Raw genomic sequence first — 20,869 nt, 5'->3', positions numbered from 1 at the left:
AGAGAGAGAGAGAGAGAGGGGGAGAGAGAGAGAGGGGGAGAGGGGAAGAGAGAGGGGGAGAGGGGGAGAGAGAGAGAGAGAGAGAAAAAAAAAAAGGGCCGACATGTTCGGCCGCCCTGCTTCCTGGATCGCGTCCTTTGGCCATCTGATTGGCCGGAGGCGCGATTACATCACTCCCGGGCACGCGCGCGGGAGCCGCCGTTCATGGCACAGGGCTCTGAAGGAACGGCACGGGTGGGCGTTCCTTCAGAGCGCACGCGCTGATGACATCATCGCTTGCATGCAATGTAAATATCTCCTAAACGGTGCAAGTTTAGGAGATATTTATAGCACTTATAGGTAAAAATGTCTTTAAAGTGGGTTTACAATCACTTTAAGTTAGAGGCCAATTTCTAGCAGATGTGGGTGAGCCGGGTTCTGTCTGCCCTGGTTTTGTCTCATAGATTTCCATGTCATTCAATAATCGGGGAATACAGGGTTTTATTTGGCCAGTAGTTGAATGGGGGGGGGGGGGGGGGCAAAACTGGTGTCCCACAGGGGCCCTTTGGTGATTTTCTCACAGGTTGTCTGCAGACCTCTATAGCCTGCAGGGATCTGTGAGCCTCTAGGAGTCCGAACAGCCCATAAAGGGTGGGGAAGGAGAGGACAGGGAAAAAAAAGCAGTGGGCGAGGATTTGGGATGATTTAACTGGAGAGAGAAGAGCGAGCGACCAGAGACGATCACGAGGCGCGCTGCTGGCATCAGGTAAGACTCTGAATACAGGGGCCTCTACTCTATTAGACTTTATTGGACCCCATGGAGCATTGTAGACATTACCAAACACCTCCTCCTCCTTTAATGCCGTAATAAACCCAAAAAGCAAACATTTTTTATATTGCAGCTTACCAATTAGATGTGACGGCTGTATTTGTTTCCTTTTTTAGGCTTTCTTTCCTTAATTTTCACCTGGTGATCCTGCCAGTAAGTCTGTTGTATATCAACCAAACAAGCTGTTCTGCAGATGTATCAGTTAGAGGGATGAGACAAAGCGTTCACCAATGGCAGGGGTGCTTACAATGATCAGCTAATGTAAAACCCTTATCCCAAAAGGAAAAAAAAAACTGTTACTGTAACTGATTATAGAGTGTGAGCTGGAGCTTGGCTTCAATGTGTTAGTGTATCTAAATCTGCTAGTCCATCTAACACTCCCCCCACCAGACTGACAACGCTGCTATCAAGAGGTGCTCCATGTGCTCCTTCATACAGAGTGTGTGTGGGGGGGCTCTAATTAGTGCAAAGGGTGGTGATTAATGGGGAGTACTCGGATTGGGCGGGTGTGGAAAGTGGGGTCCCTCAGGGTTCTGTCCTGGGACCAATCCTGTTTAATTTATTCATAAATGATCTAGAGGAGGGGATATCCGGCACAATCTCAGTATTTGCAGATGATACTAAACTAAGCATGCCGATATCTTCTATGCAGGATGTGGAAACCTTACAAGGGGATCTGAACAAAATAATGGGGTGGGCAACTACATGGCAGATGAGGTTTAATGTTGAAAAATGTAAAGTAATGCACCTGGGTGCCAGAAATCAGAAAGCAAGCTACTCACTAGGGGGGGAACCTCTGGGTGAGTCTAGGATGGAAAAGGACCTGGGGGTCCTAGTAGACAACAGGCTTGGCAGTGGCATGCAATGCCAAGCCGCTGCAAGCAAAGCCAACAGAATACTGGGATGTATAAAAAAGGGGATTCACTCCAGAAATAAAGAGATTATTCTCCCTCTCTACAAGACTCTGGTCCGGCCACATCTGGAGTATGCTGTCCAGTTCTGGGCACCGGTCCTCAGGAAGGATGTGCTGGAACTGGAGAGAGTCCAGAGAAGGGCAACAAAAGTAATTAGGGGAATGGAGGGCATCAGCTATGAGGAAAGACTACAAACATTGAACCTATTCTCTCTGGAGAAGAGACGATTGAGGGGGGTTATTATGATATCAATGTACAAATACTGTACTGGCGACCCTAGCATAAGGAACAAAAGGGAATACAATAAGACACGTGGCCACTCACTAAAACTAGAGGAAAGGCGGTTTAACCTTAAAGTACGTAGGGGGTTCTTTACTGTCAGAGCAGTAAGGATGTGGAATTCACTTCCACAAGCAGTGGTATCAGCAGGGAGCATTGATAGTTTAAAAAAACTATTAGATGGGCACCTTGGAGACCACAACATACAGGGGTATACAATGTACAACATAGAGGGGTATACAATGTACAACATAGAGGGGTATACAATGTACAACATAGAGGGGTATACAATGTACAACATACAGGGGTATACAATGTACAACATACAGGGGTATACAATGTACAACATACAACATACAACATACAGGGGTATACAACATACAACATACAGGGGTATACAATGTACAACATACAGGGGTATACAATGTACAACATACAGGGGTATACAATGTACAACATACAGGGGTATACAATGTACAACATACAACATACAGGGGTATACAATGTACAACATACAGGGGTATACAATGTACAACATACAGAGGTATACAATGTACAACATACAGGGGTATACAATGTACAACATACAACATACAGGGGTATACAACATACAACATACAGGGGTATACAATATACAACATACAGGGGTATACAATGTACAACATACAGGGGTATACAATGTACAACATACAGGGGTATACAATGTACAATGTACAACATACAACATACAGGGGTATACAATGTACAACATACAACATACAGGGGTATACAACATACAACATACAGGGGTATACAATGTACAACATACAGGGGTATACAATGTATGGTTAACATCAAATCACACACACACATCATAGGTTGAACTGGATGGACTGATGTCTTTTTTCAACCTCGCTAACTATGTAACTATGTAATACAGGAGGTGTGTTACTGGCCAGCTCACCAGGTGATAACAGAGGGGAGAAAAAAGCCTTAAAAAAAAGAAAACGAATGCAGCCGCCACATCTAATGATTGGTAAGCTGCAATATGTGACATTTTTGGTTTTGCGTTTGATATCGCTTTAAAGCGGAGTTTCACCCCCCCCCCCTCCAAAAATTAAAAGTCAGCAGCTACACACACTGTACACATACTGTAGCTGCTGACTTTTAATATTAGGACACTTACCTGTCCTGGAACCAGCGATGTCGGCACCGCAGCCGATGTTTCCATTGGCTGTCGGGTGCTGCCGCCACCATTGCTAGTAAGGGAACCCGGCAGTGAAGCCTTGCGGTTCACGGGCAGGTCCCTACTGTGCATGCGCATTATTATTGGGTCGGCGGGGGAAGAAGGAGGGGCCCAAACATCCGAGGGACGGCGCCGCGGCGCCGAATCCTGAAAGTGGGGAAGGGTATCTGTCAAAAACAGGTATCCGTTCCCCCCCTCCCCCCTAAAAGGTGCCAAATGTGGCACCGGAGGGGGGGGGGGGAGAGGAAGCAAATGAGCGGGAGTTCCACTTTTGGGTGGAACTGCGATTTAACCTCTTCTGGACTGCCCCATACAGATATACTGCGGCAGGGCGGCCCTCCTGCACAAAATCACTTATCTGTACGTGATTTTGTGCACTGGGTCTGGGTCGCGCGTGCGCGCTGCCGGCGATCCACTCCCACTGTGATTGGTCACAGCAGGAGCCAATCAGCGGGTCCAGCAGGCCTGATGTTTGTCGATACCCTGCGATCGTTCTCAGTAGAATGGCGGTCTTCCTATGTAAACAAGACAGACCGCCGTTCTATGAGAGGGGAAGATGACGCTATTTTTTTGTTTATAGAGCAAAAAATAAAAATCGCACAGGTGATCAAATACCACTAAAAGAAAGCTCTGGGAAAAAAAGAACATCAATTTTATTTGGGTACAGCGTCGCACGACCGCGCAATTGTCAGTTAAAATAACGCAGTGCCGTATAGCAAAAAATGATCTGGCCATGAAGGGGGGTAAACCTTCGCATGAAAAGTCGCACTAGTGGAAACAGAGCCTAAAACTCATAACTCACATGTAACAAGCAATAAAAAATGGATATTAACCACTTTACCACCGGAGGATTTTTGCTGTCTTACGTCCAGGCCACTTTTTGCGATTCGGCGCTGTGCGACTTTAACTGACAATTGCGCAGTCGTGCGACGCCGTACCCAAACGAAATTTACGTCCTTTTTTTTCCAACAAACAGAGCTTTCTTTTGGCGGTATTTGATCACCTGTGCGATTTTTACTTTTTGCGCTATAAACAAAAAAATAGTGTTTATTTTGAAAAAAATAACAATATTTTTAACATTTTTTTTATATGAAATCCCCCCCCCCCCCCCCCAAAAATGTAAAAATCTAAATTTTTTTTACATTTTTGGCCAATTTATTTTCCGCTACCTATGTTTGGTAAAAAAAATCACAATAAGCGTATTTTGATTGGTTTGCGCAAAAGCTATTGCGTTTACTAACTAAGGGAAAGATTTCTGTCATTTTTGGTGTTTTTTTTTTTAACGCGTAATGGCGGCGATCTGCGATTTTTTTTGCGGGACTGCGACATTGCGGCGGAGAGATCGGACCCTTGACTGACATTTTTGACACTTTTGGGAGTACCAGTGACATTACTGCAGTAATCAGTGTTATATATATGCACTGTTACTGTAAAAATGACACTGGAGGGAAGGGGTTAATTTTATTAGAGAGGGAGGGGTTAATGTATGCTTGGTGCTTACTGACGTGTGTGGGGGGAGGTGACTGAGTGACACAGGGACAGATCGCATGTTGAGCTATGCTGAACCCTGCAATCTGTCACTCCTTGTCACTGAGGAGATCCGCCCGCTCTGTTTACACAGGCGGGCGGATCTCCAAACTAGATTCCCCGACGATCGGGGAAGAGCAGCGGCGATCGCTGCCGCTCCTCCCCTGGCCCGACTCCCGCTGTGACTGAAAACAGCGGGAGCGCGCCTCCAGCGGCGCGCGAGCGCCGCCTACAGGGGGAGGAGTTCAGCGACGTCGCTGGACGATAACGAACCACTTTGTCGCAGTACAGTCAATGTGACTGGTCGGCAAGTGGTTAAAGGAAAAAATAACCGCGCTAAAGGTGACAAATAAACAAAAGCTGCGACTTCAAGTGTGACCACACCCCTAAAAATACAAATATAACAAAAATCGCTCTAAATGAAATAGAACTAATTAAAGTCCAAAAAGTGTTCAAATAATGTCCAATAATTCCACAATGTGAATGTTGAGAAACGAAAAAAGTGTTGTCAATCCAAATTCCCTCTGGGTAATGTGTTTACCAGAACATAGAATATCAAAGGCCCAGAATCCAAACCGGCAAACTTGATGACGTAGTAGATATCCTTTGATAAACCTCAGGATTTTGGATATGTAAAATCATAGAAAAAAATAGAAAAACGCCATAGCGTAAAACCCCACAAATAAATGTATTATGTGCTGATAATTGTGAAACACCAGTGTTGTGTTAAACTGGAATAATACTGTGTGAAAAGAAAGAATAGAACCAATCCGCCACCAACATTAATACTGCTTACCAGAAGTAAATGTGTTATTGGCAATATATGATAGAAAAGAGCCAGAGCCAGGAATAATAAGGTATTCTCCACCAGAGAGGAGGAAACCACCAGAGGTTATCCACCACTGATAGGTCAGTCCCTTACCAGACTCTCTTATGAGAATAGATAGATTCCACCCCAAAGATCTAGCGTATCAACACCTCCAAGCCTCTTACCAGATGCAGATAGTAAATAAGTGTTGGATATCCTGGATGGATGGACCTCAGAATTCCCACAGGAACATAGGAAACAGACCAAAACTCCGACTTGATTGACTCAGAAGGTAAGTATTGAATCGCCTTAGATGCTCAATGGTGGTTGGCCCCAAATAAGTAAAACATAAAGACCTCCATAGTGTTAAACTGTAATTGTATTTAATATAAAAAAAGGTAATAAACTCACATTTAAAACAGAAGATAAAACGCTTGTATTATCCGCCGGCCGGACGGCTCTGCACATCCGCACTAGTCGGAACGCTGTAGGAAATGACGTCAGCACGCCGTGACCTAACGTCGTTTCGTCACAGATGACGTTTTCAAAGGTGAAAATAAAAAATGGATCCTTCTAAACTTTCAAAAATGTTCCTTTGTACCCCTCTCTCTCCTATACGAGGCTATGAAGACAGGAGGAGATCATGTTCTGTGAAGGATAGGAGAGATGGAAAGACAGATTAGCAAATTTTGTTGTCAGTGAAGAACAGGAAGAAGCTGATTGTCCAGCTTAGATAAGACTTTCTAAGGTACACAAGCAGCTATCCAGAAAATGAATAATATCAAAGATAAAGATATGTAACATAATAATAATAGGAACAATTTAATTTTTGACTGGAGTTTCCCTTTAATAACAAATCATAACAAATCACAAATGACAAATAAGTAATCAATCATATTTTTATACTTAGAACCATTAACATACATCAACAATCAATGATTTTAGAAACTTAATATCACAGGAGGAACTGGCAAAAAAAAAGGGGGGAGGGGGATACATCCACATACAACCACCCACCTTCCAGTTCCTCCTGTGATATTAGGATTTGGCTACTTTCTAACCTATAATGGAAACGATACGACTTTGCACACCTGAAATGTATCTAGGGGATTTGGGCCAGTTCACACTGGTGCGATGCCAGACATCGCATGTGATTCGCACCGCATTGCCCGTGCATGACCCTTTTTTTTTGTCCGCACCAAAATCAGATCACATGGGTATTCACACCCATGCAATCCGATTTCTCTCTGAATTCACAGTTCGCACTGCGATCTGCGAACCAATCTGAGGTTTTCATTAACTTTGTATTGACACCCTCAGTGGTTTGCAGAGGGCAGTGTGAACTGCCGGGGATTCAGGTGCGATGCGGGCACTAGATTCAAAGGGTTTCCCACATCGCACCAGTGTGAACCGGCTCTAAAGTCCAGTTGGGTTTTGATGGTAAGGATGTGGAACTGTCCGAGGACATAAGACCCATCTAGATCCGCTAATCATCTTATCCAGGAGGTGTGCTTTGTGTGTGCCCGCCCCTGCTTTATCATTGGGTGTCAGAGGGAGGTGTGCTTTGTCTGTACCTGCCCTTGCTTTATCATTGGGTGTCAGAAGGAGGTGTGTTTTGTCTGTACCTGCCCCTGCTTTATCATTGGGTGTCAGAGATGGTGTGCTTTGTCTGTGCCCGCCCCTGCTTTATCATTGGGTATCAGAGGGAGGTGTGCTTTGTCTGTACCTGCCCCTGCTTTATCATTGGGTCTCAGAGGTTGGTGTGCTTTGTCTGTGCCTGCCCCTGCTTTATTATTGAGTCTCAGAAGGAAGTGTGCTTTGTCTGTGCTCGCCTCTGCTTTATCATTGGGTGTCAGAGGGAGATTTGCTTTGTCTGTGCCCACCCCTGCTTTATCATTGGGTGTCATAGGGAGGTGTGCTTTGTCTGTGCCTGCCCCTGCCCCTGCTTTATCATTGGGTGTCATAGGGAGGTGTGTTTTGTCTGTGCCTGCCCCTGCTTGATGGTTGGGGTATAGTGGGAGGTATGCTGTGTCTGTGCCCACCCCTGCATTATGATTGGGTGTCATTGGGAGGTATGTTTTGTCTATGCCCACCCCTGCCTTAACATTTGGTATCAGAGGCAGGTGTGCTTTGTCTGTGCCCGCCCCTGCTTGATCATTGAGAATAAGTGTGAGGTGTGCTGTGTCTGTGCTCACTCCTGCTTTATGATTGGGTGTCAGAGGGAGCTGTGCTTTGTCTGTGCCCCTCCCTGCTTTATCATTGAGTGTAAGAGGGAAGTGCGCTTTGTCTGTGCCCACCTTTGCTTTATCATTGGGTGTCATAGGGAGGTGTGCTTTGTCTGTGCCTGCCCCTGCTTTACCATAGAGTGTGAGAGGGAGGTGTGCTTTGTCTGTGCCCACTCCTGCTTTATCATTAAGTGTCCAAAGGGAAGTGCACTTTTTCTGTGCCCGCCCCTGCTTTACCATTGGGTCTCAGAGGGAGGTGTGCTGAGTCTGTGCCCACCCCTGCTTTATCATTGGGTGTCAGAGGTGTGTTTTGTCTGTGCCAACCCCTGCTTTATCACTGGGTGTCACAGGGAGGTATGCTTTCTCTATGCCCCCTTCTGCTTCATCGTTGGGTTTCAGAGGGAGGTGTGCTTTGTCTGTGCCCACCTCTGCTTTATCATTGGGTTTTAGAGGGAGGTGTGCTTTGTCTGTGCCCACCCCTGCCTTATCATTGGGTGTCATAGGGAGGTGTGCTTTGTATGTGCCCGCCCCTGATTTATCACTGGGTTTTAGAGAGAGGTGTGCTTTGTCTGTGCCCACTCCTGCTTTATTGTTGGGTTTCAGAGGGAGATGTGCTTTGTCTGTGCCCACTCCTGCTTTATCATTGGGTGTCATGAGGAGATGTACTGTGTCTGTGCCCACCCCTGCTTTATCATTGGGTGTCATAGGGATGTGTGCTGTGTCTGTGCCAACCCCTGCTTTATCACTAGGTGTCACAGGGAGGTGTGCTTTGTCTATGCCCCCTTCTGCTTTATCGTTGGGTTTCAGAGGGAGGTGTGCTTTGTCTGTGCCCACCCGTGCTTTATCATTGGGTGTCATAGGGAGGTGTGCTTTGTCTGTGCCTGCCCCTGCTTTACCATTGAGTGTGAGAGGGAGGCGTGCTTTGTCTGTGCCCACTCCTGCTTTATCATTAAGTGTCCAAAGGGAAGTGCACTTTTTCTGTGCCCGCCCCTGCTTTACCATTGGGTCTCAGAGGGAGGTGTGCTGAGTCTGTGCCCACCCCTGCTTTATCATTGGGTGTCATAGGTGTGTTTTGTCTGTGCCCACTCCTGCTTTATCACTGGGTGTCACAGGGAGGTGTGCTTTGTCTATGCCCCCTTCTGCTTTATCGTTGGGTTTCAGAGGGAGGTGTGCATTGTCTGTGCCCACCCCTGCTTTATCATTGGGTTTTAGAGGGAGGTGTACTTTGTCTGTGCCCACCCCTGCCTTATCATTGGGTGTCATAGGGAGGTGTGCTTTGTATGTGCCCGCCGCTGATTTATCACTGGGTTTTAGAGGGAGGTGTGCTTTGTCTGTGCCCACTCCTGCTTTATTGTTGGGTTTCAGAGGGAGATGTGCTTTGTCTGTGCCCACTCCTGCTTTATCATTGGGTGTCATAAGGAGGTGTGCTGTGTCTGTGCCCACCCCTGCTTTATCATTGGGTGTCATAGGGATGTGTGCTGTGTCTGTGCCAACCCCTGCTTTATCACTAGGTGTCACAGGGAGGTGTGCTTTTTCTATGCCCCCTTCTGCTTTATCGTTGGGTTTCAGAGGGAGGTGTGCTTTGTCATCGCCCACCCCTGCTTTATCATTGGGTTTTAGAGGGAGGTGTACTTTGTCTGTGCCCACCCCTGCCTTATCATTGGGTGTCATAGGGAGGTGTGCTTTGTATGTGCCCGCCCCTGCTTTATCACTGGGTTTTAGAAGGAGGTGTGCTTTGTCTGTGCCCACCCCTGCTTTATCATTGGGTGTCATAGGGAGATGTGTTTTGTCTGTACCAACCCCTGCTTTATCACTGGGTGTTACAGGGAGGTGTGCTTTGTCTGTGCCCACCCCTGCTTTATCACTGGGTGTCAGAGGGAAGTGTGCTTTGTCTGTGCCCGCCCCTGCTTTATCATTTAGAGTAATGGGAGGCTTGTTACATCTGTACACTATATTATCATTAGTTGTCAGTGGGAGGTGCACTGCATCTGGACCCACCTCCCTTGTTCTTTAAATACGCCTCAAAGTCAAACACCTGATTGGACGCATTAAGTGAGTCTCTTGTTTTTCTTTGCCCCCCTCCCTTTTTTTTTTGTACCCCACATGTGTTGTATTTCTGGTATTTATATAGTAAAGATCTCATCGCCTTTCTAAAGCGCCGCATCTTTCCTCCGTATGTTCTCACCGGGAGCAACAATCTGTCCAATAAAATCTTTGTACTGGAGTTGCAGTTCTGGACGTGGCGTGACTGCGGGAAATATTCCTTATAAAACTTTTTTTTCTCTTGCGTGCTTCGAATATTCCAACAACAGATGTGTTTTATGTGTCTGCGGATCCCGCCTGCTGTGCTACACTGACATCATCCATTCCCAGATCCGATCCCATCTCTACACACTGCTGGAAGGAGCCCCCCCTTACATCAGAGGTCAACCTTCACATCAGAGTCCCCTTCACATCAGAGGTCCCCCCCCCGTTACATCAGAGTACCCTTTCACATCAGAGGTCCCCCCTTCACATCAGAGGTCCTCCCATCACATCAGAGGTCCCCCATCATATCAGAGGTCCTCCTTCACATCAGAGGTCCCCATCACATCAGAGGTCCTCCCCATCATGTCAGGGGTCCTCCTTCACATCAGAGGTCCCCCTTTACATCAGAGGTCCCCCCCCATCACATCAGAGGTCCCCCATCATATCAGAGGTCCACCCCATCATATCAGAGGTCCACCCCATCATATCAGAGGTCCTCCTTCACATCAGAGGTCCCCTTTTACATCAGAGGTCCCCCCCATCATATCAGAGGTCCTCCTTCACATCAGAGGCCCCCCCATCACATCAGAGGTCCCCCATCAAATAAGAGGTCCCCCATCATATCAGAGGTCCTCCTTCACATCAGAGGCCCCCCTTCACATCAGAGGTCCCCCCATCACATCAGAGGCCCCCCTTTACATCAGAGGTCCTCCATCACATCAGAGGTCCCCCTTTACATCAGAGGTCCCCCTTTACATCAGAGGTCCCCATCACATCAGAGGTCCCCCTTCACATCAGAGGTCCCCCATCACATCAGAGGTCCTCCATCACATCAGAGGTCCCCCATCACATCAGAGGACCCCGCATCACATCAGAGGTCCCCCCGTTACATCAGAGATTCCCCATCACATCAAAGGTCCCCCCCCCCCATCACATCAGAGTCTCCAAATCACAAAACAGTCCCCCAATCACATCAGAGGTTTAGAATCTTAAAAATACCCCATCACATCAGAGCCACACCCCCTCATATTGGAGTCCCCCCATCACATCAGAAGTCCATCCATCACATCAGAGTCCCCCTTCACATCAGAGGTCAGCCTTCATATCAGAGGTCAGCACATCAGAGCCCCCTTTTCACTTCTGAAGTCCTCCCTTAACATCAGAATCCTCGCATTACATCAGAGTCCACTGTTCACATCAGAGGTCCCCCCTTCACATCAGAGATCCCCCCATCTCATCAGGGGTTCCTCATTACGTCTTCTTGAAATCAGAGCCCCCCTTTACAAAGTCAGAGGTCCCCTATACATGAGAGCCCCCCCCCCCATCACATCAGAGGTCTCCCCATCATATCAGAGTCCCCCCATACATCAGAGGCCCCTCATCACCACAGATGTCCACATTACAGAGTCTGAAACCTCCCATCACATTAGAGTCCCCCATCACAGAGTCCTCTCATCCATCTCTGATTCGGGGCACATATGTATTCTTGATGCATTTGTAGCTTGATTATATCGTGGAGTTTTTATATATCTGCTCAGACTTCAACCTTAAAAAGAAACTGTCATGTTTTTATCACTGTGACCCCATGCTGGAGATTGCCCCTTCCAGCGCCAGTGACAGGGAATTTTGGGGAAAATAATATGGATTCAGGCACTTACTATAATTAAGAATACATTAATGTATGATTAGACTGAGCAAATTTAAATATGAAATTGGCTTAAATCTGTCACAATGCACCTGCTGTAGACTGAGACCAAAGCCTCAGTTCTGCAAGGTGACCAACTATTGAGCCGCTGTGTGTGCTGTGGTTATCATCTTCCTAAGTTATTTATCTATTATCTCTCCTACATTGCTGGCACACATATGGTGGGCTGGAGGCAGCTTTAATCATTTCTTAGAATTCCACTTTAACCTCCTCCCTCCTCCTTACAGCGCAGGGGTCCAGAGCAGCAAAGACAGGATTGTATCTACATTCTTCAGTCTGTTGGGTGCAGCCATGGAGAGGAGTCTGCTGTGTCTGCTGCTGGTTTTGGCCATGGGCTTCGCCTTGAAGCAGAAGAGGGAACCCCTGGAGTGGGATTATCGCTCAGAAGGTAAAATCTACCCAGAGGGGGGGAGGGGGGTAGTACTGCTGCCTGCTGTGTGCAGGATACCTTGTAGACTTTATCTTCCATATGGACGTCACTTTAAAATAACATTGTACACCCACCTTCTACTTCCCTGTAACCCCAACACTGATCCTCCCTGTAACCCCAACACTAATCCTCCCTGTAACCCCAACACTAATCCTCCCTGTATCCCCAACACTAATCCTCCCTGTAACCCCAACACTAATCCTCCCTGTAACCCCAACACTGATCCTCCCTGTATCCCCAACACTAATCCTCCCTGTAACCCCAACACTAATCCTCCCTGTATCCCCAACACTAATCCTCCCTGTAACCCTAACACTAATCCTCCCTGTAACCCCAACACTAATCCTCCCTGTATCCCCAACACTAATCCTCCCTGTATCCCCAACACTAATCCTCCCTGTAACCCCAACACTAATCCTCCCTGTAACCCCAACACTGATCCTCCCTGTAACCCCAACACTAATCCTCCCTGTATCCCCAACACTAATCCTCCCTGTAACCCCAACACTAATCCTCCCTGTAACCCCAACACTGATCCTCCCTGTAACCCCAACACTAATCCTCCCTGTAACCCCAACTCTAATTCTCCCCGTAACTCCAACACTAATCCTCCCTGTATCCCCAACACTAATCCTCCCTGTATCCCCAACACTAATCCTCCCTGTAACCCCAACACTAATCCTCCCTGTAACCCCAACTCTAATTCTCCCTGTATCCCCAACACTAATTCTCCCTGTATCCCCAACACTAATCCTCCCTGTATCCCCAACACTAATCCTCCCTGTAACCCCAACACTAATCCTCCCTGTAACCCCAACACTAATCCTCCCTGTAACCCCAACACTAATCCTCCCTGTATCCCCAACACTAATCCTCCCTGTATCCCCAACACTAATCCTCCCTGTAACTTCAACACTAATCCTCCCTGTAACCCCAACACTAATCCTCCCTGTAACCCCAACTCTAATTCTCCCTGTATCCCCAACACTAATCCTCCCTGTAACTCCAACACTAATACTCCCTGTAACCCCAACACTAATCCTCCCTGTAACCCCAACTCTAATTCTCCCCGTAACTCCAACACTAATCCTCCCTGTATCCCCAACACTAATCCTCCCTGTAACCCCAACACTAATCCTCCCTGTAACCCCAACTCTAATTCTCCCTGTATCCCCAACACTAATTCTCCCTGTATCCCCAACACTAATCCTCCCTGTAACCCCAACACTAATCCTCCCTGTAACCCCAACACTAATCCTCCCTGTAACCCCAACACTAATCCTCCCTGTAACCCCAACACTAATCCTCCCTGTAACCCCAACACTAATCCTCCCTGTAACCCCAACTCTAATTCTCCCTGTATCCCCAACACTAATCCTCCCTGTAACTCCAACACTAATACTCCCTGTAACCCCAACACTAATCCTCCCTGTAACCCCAACTCTAATTCTCCCCGTAACTCCAACACTAATCCTCCCTGTATCCCCAACACTAATCCTCCCTGTAACCCCAACACTAATCCTCCCTGTAACCCCAACTCTAATTCTCCCTGTATCCCCAACACTAATTCTCCCTGTATCCCCAACACTAATCCTCCCTGTAACCCCAACACTAATCCTCCCTGTAACCCCAACACTAATCCTCCCTGTAACCCCAACACTAATCCTCCCTGTAACCCCAACACTAATCCTCCCTGTAACCCCAACACTAATCCTCCCTGTATCCCCAACACTAATCCTCCCTGTATCCCCAACACTAATCCTCCCTGTAACTTCAACACTAATCCTCCCTGTAACTTCAACACTAATCCTCCCTGTAACCCCAACACTAATCCTCCCTGTAACCCCAACACTAATCCTCCCTGTAACTTCAACACTAATCCTCCCTGTAACCCCAACACTAATCCTCCCTGTAACCCCAACACTAATCCTCCCTGTATCCCCAACACTAATCCTCCCTGTATCCCCAACACTAATCCTCCCTGTAACCCCAACACTAATCCTCCCTGTATCCCCAACACTAATCCTCCCTGTAACTCCAACACTAATCCTCCCTGTATCCCCAACACTAATCCTCCCTGTATCCCCAACACTAATCCTCCCTGTATCCCCAACACTAATCCTCCCTGTAACCCCAACACTAATCCTCCCTGTAACCCCAACACTAATCCTCCCTGTAACCCCAACACTAATCTTCCCTGTAACCCCAACACTAATCTTCCCTGTAACCCCAACACTAATCCTCCCTGTAACCCCAACACTAATCCTCCCTGTAACCCCAACACTAATCCTCCCTGTAACCCCAACACTAATCCTCCCTGTAACCCCAACACTAATCCTCCCTGTATCCCCAACACTAATCCTCCCTGTAACTTCAACACTAATCCTCCCTGTAACCTTAGTATCCACTTTCTGTTTAACATTAATCCTCCCTGTAACCCTAACACTAACCCTTCCTGAAATCCCAACACTAACCCTCCCTGTATTCCCAACACTAACCCTCCCTGTAACCCCAACATTATCCTCCCTGTAACCCCAACATTAACTTTCCATGTAACCCCAACAAAAAATCCTCCCTGTAACCCCAACACTAATCCTCCCTGTATCCCCAACACTAATCCTCCCTGTATCCCCAACACTAATCCTCCCTGTATCCCAAACACTAATCCTCCCTGTAACCCCAACACTAATCCTCCCTGTATCCCAAACACTAATCCTCCCTGTAACCCCAACACTAATCCTCCCTGTAACCCCAACACTAATCCTCCCTGTATCCCAAACAGTAATCCTCCCCGTAACCCCAACACTAATCCTTCCCGTAACTTCAACATTAATCCTCCCTGTAACCCCAACACTAATCTTCCCTATAACTTCAACATTATTCCTCCCTGTAAACCCAACACTAATCCTCCCTGTAACTTCAACATTAATCCTTCCTGTAACCCCAACACTAATCCTCCCTGTAACCCCAACACTAATCCTCCCTGTATCCCCAACACTAATCCTCCCTGTATCCCCAACACTAATCCTCCCTGTATCCCCAACACTAATCCTCCCTGTATCCCCAACACTAATCCTCCCTGTATCCCCAACACTAATCCTCCCTGTAACCCCAACACTAATCCTCCCTGTATCCCAAACAGTAATCCTCCCCGTAACCCCAACACTAATCCTTCCCGTAACTTCAACATTAATCCTCCCTGTAACCCCAACACTAATCTTCCCTATAACTTCAACATTATTCCTCCCTGTAAACCCAACACTAATCCTCCCTGTAACTTCAACATTAATCCTTCCTGTAACCCCAACACTAATCCTCCCTGTATCCCCAACACTAATCCTCCCTGTATCCCCAACACTAATCCTCCCTGTATCCCCAACACTAACCCTCCCTGTAACCCTAACACTAACCCTCCTGGTAACCCTTACACTAAGCCCTCTGTAGCTCCGGCTCTCCGACTCCTCATTGTATATACTCGCCTCTCCTGTGCCTGGATCCTCTGTTCTGAAGAGCAACCAATTCTGAGGCAAAATCCTAAACTTTGCTGATTTGAAGACGGAATGTCTGTATTAATATTCACCCTCCAATGTGACCTTTTTCTTTACCAGGAATGTTCAGTCATTTCCCTGCCTGCTGGTTGTTAGTCACATGATCTCAGCCAATGCAGAGGATTGTGGGATGACTGATGTACACACCCCCACTGATCCCACCCCCGAGGGACCGCCTCTTTCATCAACCCTTACCCTGGTGTGCCGTACACACCCCTGCTGATCCCACCCCTGAGGGACCGCCTCTTTCATCAGCCCTTACCCTGGTGTGCCGTACACACCCCCACTGATCCCACCCCCGAGGGACCGCCTCTTTCATCAGCCCTTACCCTGGTGTGCCATACACACCCCCACTGATCCCACCCCCGAGGGACCGCCTCTTTCATCAGCCCTTACCCTGGTGTGCCGTACGTACCCCTGCTGATCCCACCCCTGAGGGACAGCCTCTTTCATCAGCCCTTACCCTGGTGTGCCGTACGCACCCCTGCTGATCCCACCCCTGAGGGACAGCCTCTTTCATCAGCCCTTACCCTGGTGTGCCATACACACCCCTACTGATACCACCCCTGAGGGACAGCCTCTTTCATCAGCCCTTACCCTGGTGTGCCATACACACCCCCACTGATCCCACCCCTGAGGGACAGCCTCTTTCATCAGCCCTTACCCTTGTGTGCCTTACACACCCCTGCTGATCCCACCCCTGAGGGACCGCCTCTTTCATCAGCCCTTACCCTGGTGTGCTGTACACACCCCCACTGATCCCATCCCAGAGGGACCGCCTCTTTCATCAGCCCTTACCCTGGTGTGCCGTACACACGCCTACTGATCTCACCCCTGAGGGACCGCCTTTTTCATCAGCCCTTACCCTGGTGTGCCATACACACCCCCACTGATCCCACCCCTGAGGGACCGCCTCTTTCATCAGCCCTTACCCTGGTGTGCTGTACACACCCCCACTGATCCCACCCCTGAGGGACAGCCTCTTTCATCAGCCCTTACCCTGGTGTGCTGTACACACCCCCACTGATCCCATCCCAGAGGGACCGCCTCTTTCATCAGCCCTTACCCTTGTGTGCTGTACACACCCCTGCTGATCCCACCCCTGAGGGACCGCCTCTTTCATCAGCCCTCACCCTGGTGTGCCCCTCACAGTACAGATCTCAGTCAACCAGACAAGTCCTGGACCTGGCACCTTTATATCTAAGTCAGCATTGTCAGCTCTGTTATTAGTCTCTGATGGAAGCAGATAGTCTTTGATTAATTACCGGTTCTGGGGCAATGATGCTCAATATTTACATTGTCAGCCCAGTAACAAGCATAGATGACATAGATGGAGGGAAAGCTTCTATCAGAGCCCAGGCACACTGTGTTTTTCTCTGAGTCCTTTTAATACAAATAACAGATGTGCTGAACAATGTCTTCCATCTTTGTCTCTGCAGCGGAGAAGGTGAATATGCGGGGTTGTGCAAACCTCACCAACGTCTTAGACAACTGGAAGTTTGCTATCATGACGCAGTTCCGGAACCTTCTCCTATATGACCATCACACTGTCCTGCCCGACTACGGAAGGTAAGTGTCCTTCCAGCAACATTCTAGTCAGCTCCTGCAATATTAATGTTTTCATGACTCATCCATCAATTCCTTGCACAGTCATTTTCTGATGTGACGTTTCCATTTTTTACATGATTGCTCTTCCATATTTTTGTGATTGTATATAATATAGAGATTTATACATAAACCACTAGAGGGAGCTCTGTATTAGACTCATGCTCATTCAACCTCCCTGCTTTACCACTTAAAGAGGAAGTAAACCCTCCTCTACAACTTGTACCTATAGGTGATCCTATGATAAGGCTTACCTATAGGTACTGTAAATATTTCCTAAACATGCACCGTTTAGGAGATATTTACCTTCATGCAGCCAGTGACGTCACTGGCGCATGCGCTCTGAAGGAACGGCCGCTGGTGCCGTTCCTTCAGAGCCCCGTGCCGTGACCGTCGGCTCTCGCGCGCGTGCGCGGGAGTGACGTCACCGCGGCTCCGGCCAATCAGATGGCCGGATGCCGCGATCCCGGAAGACGGGCGACTGGAAATGTCGCCCGTCATAGAGGTAAGCGGGCGGCATGGCAGGGGCTCGTTCTAAGGTAAGTATTTCATAATGAGCTAGTATGCGATGCATACTAGCTCATTATGTCTTTCTCTTGCAGGGTGAAAAAAAAAAAAATGCGAGTTTACAACCTCTTTAAGCCCCGGAGGATTTGGCTGCTCAAAGACCAGGCCCTATTTTGCGATTCGGCACTGCGTGAATTTAACGGACAATTGCACGGTCGTGCGACGCTGTACCCAAATTAAATTGACGTCCTTTTTTTCCCACAAACAGAGCTTTCTTTTGGTGGTATTTGATCACCTGTGCGATTTTTACTTTTTGCGCTATAAACAAAAAAAGAGCGACAATTTTGAAAAAATAACAATATTTTTCACTTTTTTTATGTGAAATTCCCCCCCAAAAAATTTAAAAATCACAATTTTTTAACATTTTAGGCCAATTTGTTTTCAGCTACATATTTTTGGTAAAAAAAAATCACAATAAGCGTATTTTGATTGGTTTGCGCAAAAGTTACTGCGTTTACTAACTAAGGGAAAGATTTCTGTAATTTTTATTGTTTTTTTTTAAACGAGTAATGGCGGCGATCTGCGATTTCTTTGCGGGACTGCGACATTACGGTGGACAGATTGGACCCCTGACTGACATTTTTGACACTTTTGGGTGTACCAGTGACATCACTACAGTAATCAGTGCTAAAAATATGCACGGTTACTGTAATAATGACACTGGCAGGGAAGGGGTTAACTTTATTGGTGAGCAAGGGGTTAAGTGTGTCCCTAGGGGCGTGATTCTAACTGTGGGGGCGTGGCTAGTGAAGTAATCACAGAGACATACGATCCTACATAGCAGGATTGCATAGCCTCTGTCATTACTTCAGGGAGAATGACAGACGGCTGTGTTTACATCAGCCGTCTGTCTTTCTCCCTCTCCTGCGGGAGATCGCGAGTGACAGGTGGACATCGGAGCTGCCGGTCACATGCGCTGGCTAGGCAGGGAACGAGCGGCGGCGGGAGCGCACCGGCGACGGTGCGAGCTCGCCCCCTACAGGCTCGTGGGCGCCCCCTACAGGCTCATGGTCTACGTCGCTTTGCTTGTAGGGGGCTGACTGCTGCAGTAAATAGTCGTGCGGCGGTCGGGAAGTGGTTAAGATTTTGCTGAATAGCAAAAAATGGCTGGGTCATGAAGGGGGTAAAACCCCCTAGAGCTCAAGTGGTTAATCTACTTATATTGAACTGCAATATGCCTTCTGCTGGTAGATTTTTCTGACCCCCCGGCCTCTTCTCCCCCCCCCCCCCCCCCCAGGATTAAATCCCTCTCCGAAGCCTTGGATGACCTGTACAAGGAGTTCAATGCCCTGAAGGAACGGCTGGGGGAGCTGACCAACAAATTTGACACCGTGGAGGCCTTCGTGGACCAAATGAGCGCCGGCCGGCAAGTCCAACCCGCGAGGCCTCCTCCGAACGCAGATCAATCGATCAATGTCCCGACTCTGCAGCTATCAGGTGGAATTCTGACCAACCAAGGCACGCAGACACGGAGAGTCAAAAAAGTCCGACCTTCGAATAACCAATCATAGACGACGAAGAGGCCGAAGGGGGCTTCCAAACACATCCAGCTTCATTGGCTTGTATAAGATCTCTAGCACATCTTAGTAAATAAATAGTTTTTTTCTCTTTTATACTTTTTAGTCCATAGGTGGAAGTTTGTTTTTGGGATATTTGACACGCCCTTTTTTTTGGATACAGGATATTTTGGATCAAAGTCGCATCTCCGGGATACCAAAATAATAAACGGAGAGATAAACATGCAGCTGAAAACACCACAAGATAAATAAAAGGCAATGTGCTAAGTTAAAGGGATCCATTTAATTAAAAAAGAATGCTTATAAGCGTTCGCCCAGCTGTTACGAATCTTCCCCATATATCATTTTTTTTTTTCATGATCTTCAGCACCATCTAGTGGCCATAGTAAAGTATTTTTCCTGAAATACCTCAATCTTGAAAGTGTGCTCTGGTCACTAGATGGTGCTGATGATCACAGAAAATATTCATATTAATCAAAATAAGGAGGAAATTCGTTACGGCTGGGCGACTGCTTGTGACGTTCGTCCAGCAATTATTTTTCTTTATAACTAGACCCTAATTTGCATTTAAACCGAAAACTTTTTTAGTTTTGGATAAAATGGGGGAAGAGTTAGACCTCCTGGCAAATTTTTTTGGAGATGTGATTTTTTTGATGTGTTGGTGGCTTATGTTGACACGTGTGCCTTAACGTGCTGCACACATATGAATGGGCCCAATTACACACTTTCCTGCCCCTCCATCCCTCCTATGTCCTTACCCTGTGCTCAAATCTGGTGATAGTCTGTTCGGGCCCGAGTGTTGCATCATGGGAGGTCACATGCCCAAATATACCTGGGAGCGGGCCAGGACAAGGGGTGGGCAGGAGGGACACTGTGGTATCATGGGAGGTGGAGGGGGGGGGGGGCACAACATGGAGATTGAGGGGGGAGGGGATTTGTGTTGGGAGGAGGAATTTGGGGGGCAACAAGGGGAAAGAATTGTTCTAGAAGTAGAAATGTGTGTGTGTGGTAGGAGTGGTGATTCAGGTGAATTTGTGTTGGGAGGTGGGTCGGAGAAAAAGATTTGTGTTAAGAGGGTTCAATTGGGGGGGGGGGGGGGGTTTGTGCTAGAAGTGGTGATATGATAGGGGGGGGGGGTATTTGTGCTAGGAGGAGACATTTTTTTTGGGGGGGGGAGGGATTTGTGCTAGGAGGAATCATTGGAGATGTGTTTGCGCTTGGAGGGTGGATAGGAAAGGGGGGGGGATTTGGACTAGGGGGGACAAAATTTGTACTCGGAGGGGCCTTTTGAAGGGTGAAGGATTTATGCTAGTAGGAATCATTAGGGGGTGTTTGTGCTAGGAGGGTGGATGGGGGGGGGGGGGTTTGGAGTAGGGGGGGACAAAATTTGTACTCGGAGGGGCCTTTTGAATGGTGAAGGATTTGTGCTAGTAGGAATCATTAGGGGGTGTTTGTGCTAGGAGG

The 20,869-nt window shown here is 47.7% G+C and overlaps 1 protein-coding gene across 1 annotated transcript; it reads left to right on the top strand.

Annotated features, from left to right (window-relative positions):
- Positions 1–668: 668 nt before the first annotated feature.
- On the top strand, positions 669–19,486 carry LOC309567616 (uncharacterized protein). Its single transcript, XM_082273026.1, has 4 exons — positions 669–745; positions 11,966–12,126; positions 17,156–17,285; positions 19,126–19,486. Exons 2-4 carry the CDS (start codon positions 12,030–12,032, stop codon positions 19,397–19,399), a joined length of 501 nt encoding a protein of 166 aa, XP_082129152.1. The 5' UTR covers positions 669–745; positions 11,966–12,029; the 3' UTR covers positions 19,400–19,486.
- Positions 19,487–20,869: the final 1,383 nt, after the last annotated feature.

This window comes from Pelophylax lessonae (genome assembly GCF_965119305.1).
Source record: "Pelophylax lessonae genome assembly, chromosome: 11".
NCBI classification, from domain to species: Eukaryota; Metazoa; Chordata; class Amphibia; order Anura; family Ranidae; genus Pelophylax; species Pelophylax lessonae.
The sequence above is the reverse complement of the archived record's forward strand: the minus strand, read 5'-3'. Positions and strand labels throughout refer to the sequence as shown.